General features: G+C 49.9%; 4 protein-coding genes across 4 annotated transcripts; 3 read left to right on the top strand and 1 right to left on the bottom strand.

Annotated features, from left to right (window-relative positions):
• Positions 1-1307: 1307 nt before the first annotated feature.
• Positions 1308-3305, top strand: BGZ61DRAFT_483079 (uncharacterized protein; the record flags this gene model as incomplete). The annotated part of the gene is made up of 1 exon (XM_046249452.1): positions 1308-3305. One exon carries the CDS (start codon positions 1308-1310, stop codon positions 3303-3305), a length of 1998 nt encoding a protein of 665 aa, XP_046099101.1.
• Positions 3306-10333: 7028 nt separating this feature from the next.
• BGZ61DRAFT_363200 (uncharacterized protein) lies at positions 10334-11380 on the top strand (the record flags this gene model as incomplete). The annotated part of the gene is made up of 1 exon (XM_046241414.1): positions 10334-11380. One exon carries the CDS (start codon positions 10334-10336, stop codon positions 11378-11380), a length of 1047 nt encoding a protein of 348 aa, XP_046099100.1.
• Positions 11381-13915: 2535 nt separating this feature from the next.
• BGZ61DRAFT_363119 (P-loop containing nucleoside triphosphate hydrolase protein) lies at positions 13916-14837 on the bottom strand (the record flags this gene model as incomplete). Its single annotated transcript, XM_046241409.1, has 3 exons — positions 13916-14361; positions 14421-14526; positions 14592-14837. Coding segments are annotated over 3 exons (798 nt in total), but the record flags the coding sequence as incomplete, so codon positions are not given.
• A 774-nt stretch (positions 14838-15611) lies between these two features.
• Positions 15612-16391, top strand: BGZ61DRAFT_109123 (ethyl tert-butyl ether degradation EthD). The gene is made up of 2 exons (XM_046236916.1): positions 15612-15857; positions 15918-16391. Exons 1-2 carry the CDS (start codon positions 15772-15774, stop codon positions 16135-16137), a joined length of 306 nt encoding a protein of 101 aa, XP_046099098.1. The 5' UTR covers positions 15612-15771; the 3' UTR covers positions 16138-16391.
• The last annotated feature ends 527 nt before the right edge of the window (positions 16392-16918 follow it).

Here is a 16918-nt window from a genome sequence, read left to right as displayed (position 1 = left end):
TAGGACTCTGTGTGTAAGGGGGAGAGAGAGAGAGAGAGCAATTGTAAGATAAGCCTGTAAGATTGGCATGCAAATGTACAGAACAAAGGAGAAACACATCTGATATTTATAATCGATTAAATATTATCGTATAACTATACAATGCGAAGATTGATACCACTTGGTAAAGATACTGTATTTCCTTGTGCAGAGAGGATGTGGTATCGCCGATCTTCATCCAACATTTTCAGCCAAGAGCTACTATCCCTGCCGATGTGGATACTCGCACAATTGAATTGATCAATTAAGATAGATGGTGAACAGATTTGCTTTTTCCATGAGTACAAAGGATTTGGCCAAAACGTCAGCACATGTCGCCGATCGCAGGAAAGCATCTTGAGGTAAGAACCTTGATCCCTGCCAAGTGGATACTTGCACAGCGGAATTGATCAATCAACGTAGCTGTTGAACAGAATTGCTTCTTTCACGATTACAAAGGATTGACTAAGATATTAATGCATGAAAAAAAGAAGAAAAAAACTAGTATGAGAGCTGAGCAGTATTTGATAGGTAGATGAAATAATGTGGTGTGTATTATGTCAATCACATAAGTGTCCATCGATGTTACCATTACAACGAAAGAGGGTGAAGGGATATTTTGATCTATTGGTATATCAATACTGCAGCGACCATATGAATAAGAGGGTGGAGGAGTATGATGCCGTATTGGTATACCGGTGTAATGGCATTCCGACTAGATAATGGGATGAATAATCAAGCCTGATGTTATTAATGTTATGAGAATAAGAGGGTGGGGGAGTATGATGCTCTACTGGTATACCGGAGTGATGATGCTCCGACTAGATAATGGGATGAATAATCAAGCCCGAAGTTAATCATCACGAAAGTAAGAGGGTGGAGGAATATGATGCTCTATTGGTATACCGGCGTGATGATGCTCCGAGTAGATGACGGGATGAATAACTAAGTCCGATATTGGGATGAAATTGGAAGAGTAAAGAAGACCATGGTGGGATAGACCTATCATTTATTGGTAGGTGGGTCAAGACAATGACGATAGTCGATATTATCATATAGTTTGATAGGTATAATAGAGATAAAGATGACGTGGGAGTATCGGGATAGAATCGGATCAAGAGCAGAGTAGGACAGGTTGGTGTGGGAGAATCGAACTCTGCCCCAGAATGTACCGATCACAAAACAGCATTGTGAATGGCATCAACCTTTATTGTTCATATTTATAACGCTATTTGGCTTAATACACATGATTACGCACCTTAAGAATACACGACATACACTGTCTTTTAATGGATTCGTCATTATCTGCTCTACTTGAAAGGTTGCGTGGTCGAACGCCTGGCAGCACACTCAGCAGTCTCGGGCTGAAGACGTACAATGATATCTTTAGTGCGGCAAACTCGAATACAAACGCAACACCAAGAGAATCACATTCTACTGTCCAACCAAGCATAATCGATCGTGTTCCGGATGTCCGTCCTGTGGGCCTGGCATTAAGGAGGTCACACTCTACTGTCCAACCGAGTACACTTGGTTATATTCCAGAAACCGTACCTATAGACCCGGCACTAGGGGCATCACAATCAACTGGCCAATCAAGCAAACCAGTACCAGCGCAACCGCTCATAGCACCAAACCCCACACAAGCTGCAGAGATAACCAACGCGAGCCAATATCACCCGCACAATGCACTGGGCATGCAGCAATGTATGAGCATTCTAAGCTTTTCAGATGTGGATCAACATGGCCAACAAGAACTTGGCGCCAAGCGTAAGGCTGACCAACACGGACAAGAACAAAACAAAAGGCAAAATCGAAGACATGTTGAGAATAGCAACCTTGAAGAGCAAACCCAGGCATTCAAGAGAGCTATTAAGCATCTGGAAGATGAATTTACAGAGAAGGAGAGAATATCCTACACAAAAGATTGGCGTAAGCCGGTCCCCCGTGAGAGGAATATATCCACAGTCATGGACTTTTATCAAGCATTTCACAACATGGACACCCTACCCATACACACATGCATGATATGCTATCAGAAGATCAGCATGATGGAGATAAAAGAGCTTAGCTGGGAAGAGTGGACAAATAGCGCAGCGATGAATAGCTGCCGCACGTATTCATGTCCAGATTGCTTCCCTGTTGGCAAGGCTATACCGAGCTGCGACAACTGTGCAATGAAGATCCGCGAATGCAATATGTCGCGGGGCGGGAACTTGCATCAAGCACTTGGTTGCGAGCACATGTACCCGGATGCTCTCAGAGACCTGACATTGGTTGAGGAGAAGCTGATTGCACTCAACACCCATTTCGGCTTCGTTGCAAGAATCAAAGTGACAAAAAGCACCAAACAGAGTACGGCATATGCACGCCATGTAAAGGGTCATATAACTGTGTTTCCAAACAGTGTTCAAGACTTGGTTACCACAGTACTACCACATCCGCTTCTACAATCTTTGGAGGACATCCATATATCCTGGCATGGGCCGCAGAGACCAGCCCCCAGCGATCTATCCAAGTTGCTCTCAGTCCGGAGAGGAGCTGTGGAACGGGCGTTGCTTTGGCTAAAAGAATTTAACCCCCACTATCGGCACATCCAAATCGACAAAGCCGAGTTGGATAGCTGGGGAGAGCCGGCGCATGGGGTTCCGAGCCAGATCTATGACAGGATAGAGAGAGATGAACCATCGGCATGGGAAGAAACGCGAACAGCGCACATTGTGCCCCCAGCAGAACGTGGAATGGATGACGCTGGGCCTCAGTCACTCGAACAGATTGTGGACGGGCTGGGCAGAGCGTATGATGAGAATGATGTAAGTTACGACGAGGATCAGCAGCTCTATGACGAGTGCAGTAGGGAGGAGCTCGAGTATGAGGGCATGGGAAGCTTTCTTGATGAGATCCTTGCATCTGGTATGTTTCCACTGGATACAGCACCGCGAGCAACCGATGCCGATAAACTGCGATTTGCTATTGATACAATCAGAGGTGGACACACAAATGCGCAAACACAGCCGCCCAACCAGTCGACTGGGAGCGCGCAGGATTGCACCTTCAGCCATACATTCACATTTCAAGAGGCAATGAGTTTGCAGATAGCAATGATCTCTGGCATCTTGCAAAAGCATTTCCAACACTATTCCCTTCGGTTCGGTGGGCCACGGTGCAAGGAAGAGATGGAATCGGACCTGTGGAAGAACAGTGTCCAGCTCACAGGCATGTCCGTGATAGAGACAGTATTGGAGAGGGTGGAGAGGGTGGAGAGGATGCGATTCGCCAACACGTAATCTCGGACTTCACGCATGGATGAAGAAAGTGCTGCAACGACATGGTGGTCACTTTGCCAATCATCCGGCGTTTTCATTCCTAGTCTTCAACATAGAGGTTCGGTCTAGGAATAGAGGAGTAAGTATGGTGAGCGTGCGACGGACCGATTTTCCTGAGGTTGAGAGGATCATTCAGTCGTTAACTCCAGAGAGGCTGGCGGAAGTGCAAAAGGAGTTAGAGGCTGGCGGGAGCACCCGAGATGAAGATATCAAAAAGCTCCTGCGATACATCTCATACTTTGGCTACAAACAGGCCATGTCGCAGGAGTCGCGGCTAGCCATGCGCAGAAAGATTAAAGCGCTCATCATCAGATACGGTATACCGGCGATTTGGTTTACGCTGAACCCTAATGACATTACGAACCCGGTAAAACTACGTCTGGCGGCATACCGAAAGGAGGACAAGGCTGCCGCGGAAGCAACCCTGCTTCGGGCCCTTCAGGATAGGTATGAGAGAGTGAAGCTGGCGATAACTGACCCCATAAGCTCTGCCATTTTCTTCCACCGCGAAGCAGAGATGTTCTTTGAGCATTACGTCAAGGTTGGGGAGGAATCTGTCTTTGGTCAGATTGGACAGTATTTTGGCGCTGTCGAGACCAACGAACGCGGTGCTCTTCATGTCCATGGTTTGCTATGGCTCGAAGGGAACTTGGAGCTCGGAAACTTATCGGTGCTCATGGAAACGGGGAGGATGATGAGAGCGCGGCGATGGAAAGGGAAGGAATCCTGAAATATGTCGATTCTGTCTTCACTGAGGTACGCACATTCATATACTGATATGACCGAAAGCCAATGTGGGGTCGGAAGCTGAACTATTATCCAGGACCTGGATGAATCTGCTGCCTTTAGCGAGGAGAGCGAGACTAGGGTGGTTTACGACAACATATCCTACCTGATGACCGATGCAGGTCGCTTCTCTGAACAGTTTGACGATGAAGCCCACTTTTGCGCGGGCAGGGTCCAGATGCACGTCCATACCGCAACTTGTGTCAAATACTCTCATAACAAGGAGGGGGACAAAAAGCCCACATGTCGATTCCATGCGCCTTGGAAGCTCTTTACAAAAAGCGAATTTGGCGCGGATGGTATACTTCGGCTCCAACGCTCACATCCCATGATCAACCGATGGAACAAGCCAATGGCGGTTGGGTTGCGGCACAATCACGACATCTCCTTCATCGGAACCCAAAGCAAGACAATGGCGCTGATATACTACTTGACAAACTACGCCACAAAGATCCAAGATCCGATCTGGAAGAGAGTGGCCATAGCAGCAGAGCTCTTTCCGAGTATTAGCACAACCAGCGCCGTCGGGCTAGGTGCAACAACTGCAAACTACGAAGCCAAGGCAAATCTAAACCGCCAGTATCTGATGAGAATTGCCAACAGAATATTCACCGAGCGGCCATTATCACAGGTGGAGGTGATTGCGCACTTCCTGGATTACCCAAGTGAGTTCTCGAGTACTAAACAATGGTCATATGTGAATATGACAACGATATACTGGGCAATACTCCGACGCTGGCAGTATCTCCAGCAATGCAGTAGCACTTTAGGCGACGATGATGATCGACCTATCGAGAACATAGGTGGTAATGGCAATGGCAACGGCAACGACGCGGAAGCCAGCGCGGAGAGGGTCTTGGTGGGAAGCGATGGCAAGAAGCTGCCATACATTGAAGCCTACCACCACCGTGGAGAGGTGCTGCAGACATTATGCTTCTATGACTACATGTCGCTTGTTACATTACAAAAGAGGATAGATTCATCTTCCAAGGAGTTGGTGAAGATAGAATTTGAAAGGAAGTGGAAGCCGGGAAGGGACTGGGTGCAGGTTCTAAGACCCCCGGGGAAGTATGCAGTGCCGTGCATTAACGGCTTTCTCGATATGGACTTTGATATTGACACAAACGCAGACAGATACCGCAGGTAAGCACAAGCCACGTAACAGTACAGATAAACAAAGAGCATGTACTGATATTAGTACTAGAGCTGCAGTACAGCACCTTGCACTCTTCGTACCATGGGAGAAGTTCACTACAGCAGCGTCTGGTGACATCAACGAAATCTGGGAGCACTGGAGACGGCGACTGCCCAAAAGACTCCGGACTATCGCAGGCAACATCCAGCTCTTGAAGCGATCAGCGGAAGATGCGCGGCGAGATGCAAAGCAGTGGGCGGCTGCGGGGGACGACGCCGTTTTGGATGATATCGACGCTATGGGGTATGATCTCCAAGATCCTACAGGCCCAGTAAAAGCATATCGCCCCGACCGGTCGGCCAGCTTGGCCGATTGATTGAGACAGTACGAGGTGCTACAGCCCCCAACCAGGTGACCGCTGGTTCGGAGCATCTTTTGCAGATGCTAGATCAGCTCCGCGAAGCCCAAGCAGATATCACCGACTTTGCGGATGATGTCGAGACTGTCGCTTCCGCAGAGAACCCAGAGCAGTGCCAGCCAAGCATGGTAGCCAGGAGCGAGCTCCCAACGCAACGTCAGCTTAGAGGGATCAAGAGCAAGCAGGATCAAGCTGACAAGGAAATTGTGAAAAGAATCCAAGGCACTGATGGAGCTCAGATTACGCAAATCACAGCTGCCGGCGCAGAAGCATTACTGAACCATACCTTCGCGGGCGCGGGAGAAGATATCATAGAAATGCCAGAAATAGACACCCGGAACACCCAAAGACCCAGTGCCAGGGTCGCCTTTGGACCGTCGACAACATTCCTCCATGCCGGTCGGGAGATTGCAAGGAGGTTCACCTTGAACGAGCGGCAGGAAATCGCCTTCCTTTTAGTATGTCGCCATCTCGATACCATCCGGGACGAAGATAACAACGATGATTTCGATAGCAGTAATGTCGAGAACAATGATAACGCACAACTATGCGAGTTCCTGGGTGGGGAGGGCGGCACCGGGAAGTCCAGAGTCATCGAGGCGTTGGCGGAATTGTTCGCTAGCAAAGACGTATCGCACAGGCTGCTTATGACGGCAACATCGGGGGCCGCAGCAGCGCGGATCAACGGCGTGACTATTCACTCCGCCTGTGGGATGCAACCCAACGCATCCAGCGGCAATGCCGACGATGGCACCACGGTAACCTACGTGGACGGTGATGCTCGAAAAAGATGGAGAGAAAAGTGGCTGCTTATCATTGATGAGGTGAGCATGCTGGGCCTCCAGACCCTTTCCGATATCAACAAGCGACTTTGCGCCGCCCGGGGATCGAATCAAGATTTTGGCGGCATCCCAGTGGTACTACTCTCAGGAGATTTTCACCAGTTCCGCCCAGTGCAAAACAAGTCGCTATTAACGCCATGGTCCGCCCTCAGGATTGCGGACGAAATGAGGGCGCACGCACTCTGGACTCGATTTACCACCGTCGTTATGCTCACCGAACAGGTGCGCGCAGCGGGGGACCCGGAGCTGCAGCGGCTGCTGACTCGGATCCGGCAGGGAGAGCAAGACGAGTCCGACATGGAGCTTCTTAATAGCCGGTGCTTTCAGGATGGCCGAGCCATACCATGGGGCAAGGGCATCACAGCAGTCACACCCCTCAACAGCACCAGATGGAGCCTGAACATGGATGCGGTCTTGGCCTTCCAGAGGCACCACCAGAAGCCAGTCCGGATATTTCTACCCCAGCACCGTTGGGGTAAACCCAATACATTGCCGGTAACGGAGGAAGAAGCTACGCTCATGGCCAGCGTCGGAGATGACAGCAAGATCTGTGTGCCGGCCACATTCATGTTCGTGCCTGGTATGCCGGTGGTGGTGACCATGAATATAAACCCAGGCCTCAAGCTCGTGAATGGCGCCAAGTACACAGCGCTAGAAGTTATACCAGACACCAAAAGATTCCCAGGGTATCAACTCGCCCCGAACATTATCCTCCACTTTGGACCACCTGCCGGCATCATCCTGTCGTCCGAGTCAACCAAGAAGTTCGAATTTGATGAAATGCCACCAGGCACAATCCTGCTTACTCCAACGAGTGCCCAAATACCAATCGAAAAGAAGAAGAGGGTCAAGAAGAGGCCTTGGCAGAGGCATAATGTGAGCCGCCGAGGACTTCCCTGCACTGCGGCATTCGCATGCACCGATTACAAAATCCAAGGCGAAACCCTCCTCGAGATTGCGCTGGAGCTGCGAGGAACCGGGACAAAGCTGAATACCAAGACTGGACAACTCGAGCCACGAAAGTGCGATCCATATAGCCTGTATGTGCAGCTATCGCGGTGCAAATCGCTGGATGGTATTATATTGCTGTCAAAGGCGCGTGTGGAGGATATAGTTGGGAATAAAATACCACAGGAAATGTTTGATGGCGAGGCTAGGCTGGAACAGTTGTGCGAGAGGACAGTAAATGAGGCCCGATTATCGTTATTGTCATATCCATCTGCACAATACTAGCGGTAATGTAATTTAGATAATAGGTTTCTTATATATAAATAGAAGTAGGTAGAAGGATAGAAAACCAATACATATATAATCAGAGCATAAGAGGGAATCTCATAAAATGTATATAGGGACAAGAATGGATGGATGGATTTTATTTCGCCCGGGGGGACACACCCCAGAGGGCCTTTGCGCTAAGCTATTTTCGTTTCGTACGGTTCTTCCATAATCACCCGAAGCCCCACAATTTCACTTTACTGATTGGTCCAATCTGATGTATATGCAGTGACAGGCCTGCTTGAAGGCCAATTTCTCCAAGTGTTCAGCATCCTATCCTCAGCAGCTGAAGCACGGTCTGCCAAAATGAGACTGTATGATGTTAGTAGGATTCAATCTGAATAGTTAGTGTGCCTGAGGCTTCTGGTCCATGTCAAGCCTCCCCGTTGCAATGGCAAATTTGATCGTCGCCCGTACTGCCCGCATATCTGGCGCCCATTTGTCACCGTCAGACGCCGCCTTTCCTCCCAGGAAGTATGATAGGCTTCCCATCTTTGTCTGTGAGCATCACAACATGCCTTCCCGTTGCGCGGTCCATTTTGCGCAGCGGAATAGGAAGTGTTCCCTGTCAGCAAATGAGGAGTCCCACTAATAACGTGACCAAAAAACCCAATGACGCTAAACTTCTCTTGGAAATTGGCCTGAGCATGCTGAGGTAACGAGTTCCCGCGTACATTTCACGTGCATTTCACGTGCATTTCACGTGTCTCTTAACAAGAAACCCTCCAAAAAAGAGAAGATTGGCACCTCTGGGGCCATTCGGATGGGGTTAATCCGGACCAACAGGAGGTGCAGTTGCGCTTCCGAATCGGGTAATCAGGATTTTGGGGGGTGAAAAATCCCAGAGCTTAAGAAGACCTTTCGTACCGAAAGGCATATCTAAATTACGCTACTGCTAGTATTGTGCAGAAGGATTATGTGACAACAATGATAATCGGGCCTCATTTACTGTCCGCTCGCACAACTGGTCCAGCCTAGCCTCGCCATCAAACATTTCCTGTGGTATTTTATTCCCGACTATGTCCTGCACCCGTGCCTTTGACAGCAACATAATACCATCAAGCGACGTGCACCGCGATAGCTGCACATACAGGCTGTACGGATCGCACTTTCCTGGCTCGAGTTGTCCAGTTGTGGTATTCAACCTTGTTCCGGTTCCTCGCAGCTCCAGCGCAATCTCGAGGACGGTTTCGCCTTGGATTTTGTAATCGGTGCATGCGAACGCTGCAGTGCAGGGAAGTCCTCGGCGGCTCACTTCGTGCCTCTGCCAAGGCCTCCTCTTGGCCCTCTTCTTCTTCTCAATGGGTATTTGCGCACTTGTTGGAGTAAGCAGGATTGTGCCGGGTGGCATGTCATCAAACCTGAACTTCTTGGTTGACTCGGATAACAGGATAATGCCGGCAGGTGGTCCAAAGTGGAGGATAATGTTCGGGGCGAGTTGATACCCTGGGAATCTCTTGGCGTCTGGTATAACTTCCAGTGCTTTGTACTTGGCCCCGTTTACGAGCTTGAGGCCTGGGTTTATATTCTTGGTCACTACCACCGGCATGCCAGGTACGAACATGAACGTGGCCGGCACACAGATCTTGCTGTCATCTCCGACGCTGGCCATGAGCGTAGCTTCTTCCTCCGTTACTGGCAATGTATTGGGTTTACCCCAACGGTGCTGGGGTAGAAATATCCGGACTGGCTTCTGGTGGTGCCTCTGGAAGGCCAAGACCGCATCCATGTTCAAGCTCCATCTGTTGCTGTTAAGGGGTGTAACTACTGTGATGCCCTTGCCCCATGGTATGGCTCGGCCTTCCTGAAAGCACCGGCTGTTAAGAAGCTCCATGTCGGACTCGTCTTGCTGCCCCTGCCGGATCCGAGTCAGCAGCCGCTGCAGCTCCGGGTCCCCCGCTGCGCGCACCTGTTCGGTGAGCATAACGACGGTGGTAAATCGAGTCCAGAGTGCGTGCGCCCTCATTTCGTCCGCAATCCTGAGGGCGGACCATGGCGTCAATAGCGACTTGTTTTGCACTGGGCGGAATTGGTGGAAATCTCCTGATAGTAGTACCACTTGGATGCCGCCAAAATCTTGATTCGATCCCCGGGCGGCGCAAAGTCGCTTGTTGATATCGGAAAGGGTCTGGAGGCCCAGCATGCTCACCTCGTCAATGATAAGTGTGACGGTACAAGGGCACGAACGAGGTCGAGTGCGACTTGGGTAAAATGATTGTTTACAAGGAGAGAAAGAGATTCCTAAGGAAAGCTCTGATTTAAGATAATTACACAATATTCATAAAGTGAGACTATTCATTACCTCAGTGCCTCAGGCCACACTGTGAAGGCCGCGGCTATGCGCGCTTACTAAAGCACGCTAACCCGATCAGGTAATGCCTTCACAGAGGGCCTGAGCGCTTTTGGCCAAATTTTGTGTGGCGTTGTCGTTCGTCGCTTCCTAATCTTTTCCGGTCGTTCAATCCTCCTCAACAGAAACCCAATGTACTTGCAGTCAATTGGTGCCGCCATCAACAATTCATATCATCTGGACATGACATTCGAAGATTCGTCGACTGCGACCACAGCTGAAGGTGGCAAGTCTAGCTCTTCGCTGCCACACGTCGACAACAGTCGCAGACGCTCACCCCGCTCGGAGAGCGAGAAGCTAGACATGGTATGCAATTTCATGCGGAAAGAGCTCCGTTGGGGTGTGACCGACTTTGTCAAGGCGCTAGCTTCTGCTGAAGGTCCTAACAGTACTCGTCGAAGGACTGCCTTCGTAACAGCGGTCTACAAGGACCCCGAAGTCCTAAAATCCTACTTTGGCGACGCGGATCAACTCGGGGGTGATGGCAGATTGTCTGTCATTGAGACATTGGATCTGGGCAACAATGAGTTGCGGAAAGAGGTGGAAAGACTAGGTACAATGGCGCCATTTAACAAATTCGATCCCACTCCCAAGGACGAAGAATTCGACGCACTCAACATGGACCAAACGCTAAATACAATGCAAAGCGAAGCGCCTCTGTTGCTACAGCTTATAAGAGATATCATGGCGCCCGAATCTCGACGGAAATATCAGCGCCAAAAAGAACCAGTTGCTCGAATTGTCGCCATCATATCAATCCTCTGTTTCTCTCAGCGGCAACACACCTGCACGGGGTTTCAGAAGGCGTTGGGTCTCTACCTGCATTCTAAAGGCGTGAAGCGTCAGCAACTAGAGCTCCTTGCTCGACTTGGACTCGTCGTCAGCTACGATACTGTCGTCCGAGCCATCAAAGAACAGTCAACTCAAGCAGTGATACAAGTGGAAAGAATGGGACAGAGTGACGATGTCGTAACGGCGTATGATAATTTCGAGACAATGGAAGGCGTCAAGGAACAGAGGGTTGATCACCAAGGCACCTTCCATTCGGTGACAACGGGCCAGGTCATTCACGGCATTGAAATGCCGCCCGGTGGGCTGCGACAAGACATGCTTGATCCCCGGGCGGAAATGTGCGCCAGCGATGTCTTCCTAGCCCCTGGTAATCGAGATGACAATATTCATCGTCAGGTACGTCATGGTCCACCATACCATGTCCATGGCCTATACTGATTGGCAACGGCCCACAGTAGATATCACGATACTTTGCCTACGAGGCCATAAACAAAATCTTCTCGACCGCCGTCCCGGACGCTGTAAAGAGGCAGCGTCCAACAATGCCTGTTGTCGATATTCTCGAACCCGTCAAGACTGTCCATTGCTCGCTCGGTCCCATCCCACATGACGAGAGCAGTAATGCTGGTAATATTCTGATTCTGGAGAATATCTTCCAACATCAATACCACCTACCCGACTCCGCCTTCGAGAAGCGTTTATTTCTCATCTACGGCGACCAGAAGACTACACAGCGGATTCGCTCGATCAAGCAACGCAGAGAAGAAGCTGAGCGACCCTACGACAGGCTGCAATGGGCGCTGCCAGTGCCGGCGCTCTTCCATCTCCGCATGAACTACCTGTACATGATATCCAGATTGCATTTCGGAGGCCCAGGCAGCGATCAATCAACGTTGCATGATGCCATGAACTTCTGGACCAGGAAGAAGATCAGCAAATCCAAATCTGACTTCTACGCCCTGGAGCAGCTGATCATTCATAGCTTCCAGGCTAGAGTGTGCGCCTTGCTAATGAACAAGCTTGCTCAGTTTGGACAGGGGGGGAACCTCGAGTTCGAAGACATCACTAGAATGCTAGCTGCTCACGATGCAGGAACCTTCTCGCGACTTCTCGATCAGATTGTTGACTCGTACGGCAAATATGCCCGCTCGACTGATGATGAGGAGCTTCGGAACCACGTCCTGTTCTTGCAGCACACGCAGACCTACCTGCTTCTAAAGTACTCGATCAAGCATGCTGATCTCGGTCTCTTGCGTCGAACCATCGACCGCTGTTGCCTGTACTTCCATGGCTCAGGACAGTCCCGGTATGCCTATGAGATGTTGTACCTCCACCGTCTCACGTCAACGCGTGCTGCCACTCCGCAATTGCAGCGCGCGATACTTGCAAATGGGCTTGTCAATCGCCGAGGCAAGGAGGATAGCTGGTATGAGACAGACAGGCTTGTGGAATTCCACAATGGCACACTCAAGAACCTTCTCAACGCCAAACGTGGATCGTCCCTCACGATGGATTATCTCTTCAAGCACTGTTCTCTAAATACTGACTTCTTTGCTGCTCTTGCCAAACGGATAGAGTCCTTTTACTGTATTGTTCGCAATAGCGAGCATCCAGAGAAATCGGCAGAACTTGACATCAGGGTGATGGCTCAACGCTTGTCGCACAGCGGGTCAATTGCACTGCACAAGGGACGGACAGTCAAGCATAAAGCTACGGATGTTCTGGCAGCAGGGGCACAGCGCATCGCCGGCAAAGCGATAATCAAGTTCAACAGAACGGCATGCAGCGCCAACTACGATTACTTGGAGGGTGATGAACAAGAACTAGGCGACGGAGAGGAAGAAGAAGACGCTGAAATCGATGAGGAACTAGGCCATTTTTTTGCACTAGATCATGCCGACGAGGAGTAAAAGGAAATGACGTCTCACAATTTTACCTGCTAAGTTTGAGCTTTTGGAGTGTTGCCCAAAGGCACGCGTTCTGTGTGACGTCGAGGACCTCCTTTCCGTACGAAGCCAAATCACTCCATTCCCCGTTCACTGCGTGTGCTAATGAAGCGATAGAAGTAACCGTTGCAGCCGTCCTTGATATCATGGTTACAGCTTTATCCGGAAGGAGAAGCTCGGCTAGCGCATCTGTCATAAGCGTTGAAGACAATACGTCTGCGGCCTTTGCCTCTCGCCACTCGACCAATGCCAATTTCACCGCTTCCGTGACGTGCTTTTGGGATTGAACAACCCTAACAAGCTGTCCTGCCTTGCTGGTAGGTAACCTGACCTCGTAACCTGTACATTTGGCGCAGCAAGAAGCTGTCTCTGCCGGACGAGTCCATGATGAGCAGTTCTCTCCGAAGAACTCAAGGATGCCTCTCCGGATACAAGTTGAACGATTGATTACCTCCCATATGCCTCGTGGTAAAGCGGATCGCTTCTCGTGCTCCGAGGTGCGCTTCTTGATGGACCGAAGTGATAAGTGTTCTGTCCTTTCCCCAAAACACCAGGGCGGAACTAACCACACGAAGTCACCCAAGATTGCCGTACCTCGTGCGGCTCGGCCTGCTCGCTGCAATAGAGCACCCATGCTCGCTGGGACGCCCCACTGAACGACGAGCCGGACATCTGGATTGTCAATACCCATTCCCATGGCGTCTGTGGCAACGATGACACGATGGATTGAGCTATCCGAGACGCTCTCTGAGTCCGTCTTTTCGAACTCCGTAGCTATACGCCTCTTATCGGAGTCTGAAAGCTGTGAATGATATGCCTGGACGGCGTCAATGGCAGCCATCCCTGAGCAACCTGCTCTAACCAGGAGCATTCTCAGCACCCTGACCGCCTTCATGATCTGCGTTATCGAGTCGACATAGACTATGGTCTTCAGAATTGCCTTGCAACAGGCACGGCTGTCGGATCCTGCTTCCATCCGTTGATGTCGAGTGCTGGCTAATACTGCCTGAGCAGCACTCACCCCACCTCCACGCTTGAAAGCCTCTCTTGCCCTATTCTCCCTTCTCTTCATGACAGCCTCCTCGGTTGCTCCCTGTACCGGTTTAACAAGGAACTCTAGATCGCGGAAGCTGTTTGCCGGATGCTGAATTGGTTGAATTGCGAATGTTATGTCGGGTCTGTCAATGGAGGTCCGTTGAATGTGAACCCAAGGATCGAACCCACTGAGATCTCGAACCTCAGCCAACGTAACTGGATCGAGTGTCGCAGAGCAACCAAACCAAGGCACGCGTCTACTAACCGTGTGACGCAACAACGCCAATTGACTATATCGATTCCTCCAATGCAGACCCCACTCGCTGACCACGTGTAATTCGTCGATGGCCACCAACACGAGGTGGTCTTGGAAGGCCTGATCATATAGGACCTCCGTCTTAAATCGCTCTGACAGTGCAATTTCTGGACTCAGAAGCACTGGGTCCTTCTGTTCAGCCATGATATTTGGTTGGTAATTGTCGGCCTAGACCTCTTACCGTGCGTGTATTTGCCGATTCGGATCTCGTTGAGCAACGCGGCTTTGTTCGACTGGGCGTTTAATACGCAAGGCCGGCAGCAGGGTATTCGAGAAATAGACTTGGCCTATTGTCAAGATTAGCCATTTCCTTGTTTCCCATAATTTTCTCTGTGCCTCGCCACCGACTGACCTGGTCCTCTTCAAGCAGGTTTAAGGGCATAATCATGAGGCAAATGCCGCCCCGCAAGGCCGGAACCGCCTGGAATACAGCGCTCTTGCCCCATCCTGTAGGTGCAATTAGGATTAGATCCTGCTGGTCTACAGCGAGTCTCCGTATTGCTTCTACCTGGCCGTCACGGGGAGGGAAGTTAAGGAGGTTTGCCAATGTCGAGGTTAATGACTCAGGATCGGGGCAACGTAAAGGGGTATGTAGCATCACTGTCAGTAGCAGAGACTTATACGCAGAACCAACTGCAATTTCCAAGGACAGTTGAGGGTATCTTTGGCGTAATCGGTGTTGGTGACGAATGGTACCGCGTTGCGCGAATTAGGAAGCGACGAACGACAACGCCACACAAAATTTGGCCAAAAGCGCTCAGGCCCTCTGTGAAGGCATTACCTGATCGGGTTAGCGTGCTTTAGTAAGCGCGCATAGCCGCGGCCTTCACAGTGTGGCCTGAGGCACTGAGGTAACCTGCTTGGTATGAATTTAACCGCATTCTTTTCGGTTCGTCTGAGCCTAGTATAACCTGTCCAAATTGTAAATATTATAAACACAGTAGACTAATAGAAACAGCGTGTAATCTAATCCCAAATATTTCAAGTCCCCAGCATTTATGTGGACGCAACGTACGAAGCGAGGATGATAGAAGACAAAGTCTAGATCAGGCAATAGAGGGTATAGAGCCACTATTATGGAGTACCTGCTAACCTGACAGCGGACGGATTCCGCATCCGTATTTATAGAAGAATCGTATCCTTGTTCATTCATCCAGAGACATTGCCAAGTGGCAGTGAGAGGGGTAACGACCCCGCTGTGGTTCAGAGCTGGGATCCTTTTGTCCGTTGATGCAAGTGGGCGTCTCCAATCACACCTTATCCCTGATCTTGTAGTGGACACGATGCGATAACGCTAACGCCATCAGGAGATCTGGATCAGCGGATGGTGGACTGGACATAGAACCCGCCTATCGTTACCACACGAGAATTCAGCTAGTCAGTGTGCTACGTAGCCTAATAACCATGACGAAGCTAGAAGAGGGGTTGGAGGCGGGGGCCTCGGCACAGATTAAGAAGATGGACTCTTCCCAATATTCTCGTCATCCCTCCATTTAATCCCTACACAATACATCTCACGTTACACCGACATTATGGCTACCGTCGTTATTCAGTACCCATCGGGTCCCAGCTTCGACCTCGATTATTACCTCAAGACGCACATGCCGCTTGTGTCGAAGTGAGTAGAGCGCTGCACCCTCCCCCGCTTCCACAGCGTCGCATTCTAACGACTTGATAGAACCTGGGGCTCCGAAGGTCTACAGGGCTGGGAGATTGTAACATTCTCCGAAGGGTCGGCGTATCAGGTTCAGGCCACCTTGCGATGGGACAGCCTGGAATCTTTTGACAAGGCGGCTTCCGGACCATCCGCCGCAATCGTCTTCGGCGACATTCCCAACTTTACAGCTTCAAAGCCTGACGTATTCAAGGGCGACTCAAAGCTCACATCGAACCTTTAAGGGATGGTCTAGTAGTACCAAAGTTGTTGGGCCAACAGGCTAGCTCAATTAAATGACCAAAGTCGCCCATTCACGAGCTGGTTGAGAAAGTTACATGTTGTGGTGTGTTATGACTTTGTACACTCTACTTGTCATGCCGAGAGCATAAATACGCCATCTTGCAACCTGGTTTCAAGCTTCAGACACCACTGTTTGATCTTAGCCTCTCTGCCGTGACCATGTTGTCATTGAATACTCCGGTCTTGGCTTGTAATTCCCTATTATCGACCAAGCACCGAAATCCCTCTACCGTGAGAATAACACATATCATGACAAGCTAGGGATTCGACCAGGAAAGCTTTTATTTCTTTAGTCACTGCTTTACCACCATGCGTAGGATCTGATTTTGAAGCCAATTGGAAGGGCGTGTGAGAGGCTTCGAAATTGGCGTCAACGGAATGAAGATGAATCAGATGACAAGATGGGAGTAATTGAAATCAAGACATCGGCAAGTTAGTCTAGGACGGGATGGAGTTAATGTCCTCGAATGCCCGGTGGGAGAGAAACGATTCAATAAAAATACGCCGGTTTCAATCAAGTTTACCGACGGTATGGTATTTATCTTTCTTTAATATTATATTCTTACTATTACAAGTATCTATATTTACGCTTCTTGTATGAGCTACCGCGCATCTTTGGACTGGGTAAAGTGCTAAATAAGTGCCCTTGCTATTTGCAACTACTTTGTGACTGTAATCTATTTGGTGATGTTGAGTAAAGCTGAAGATTAAGAAACCAGTAC

Source organism: Ilyonectria robusta (genome assembly GCF_021365365.1).
Source record: "Ilyonectria robusta strain PMI_751 chromosome Unknown BGZ61scaffold_23, whole genome shotgun sequence".
NCBI classification, from domain to species: domain Eukaryota; kingdom Fungi; phylum Ascomycota; class Sordariomycetes; order Hypocreales; family Nectriaceae; genus Ilyonectria; species Ilyonectria robusta.
The sequence above is the reverse complement of the archived record's forward strand: the minus strand, read 5'-3'. Positions and strand labels throughout refer to the sequence as shown.

Bases quoted from the DNA above. Each gene is read 5' to 3' on its own strand.
- BGZ61DRAFT_109123 (XM_046236916.1), top strand. From the start codon at position 15,772: ATGGCTACCGTCGTTATTCAGTACCCATCGGGTCCCAGCTTCGACCTC. The intron at 15,858-15,917 runs GTGAGTAGAGCG...ACGACTTGATAG, and splicing joins CACATGCCGCTTGTGTCGAA to AACCTGGGGCTCCGAAGGTC.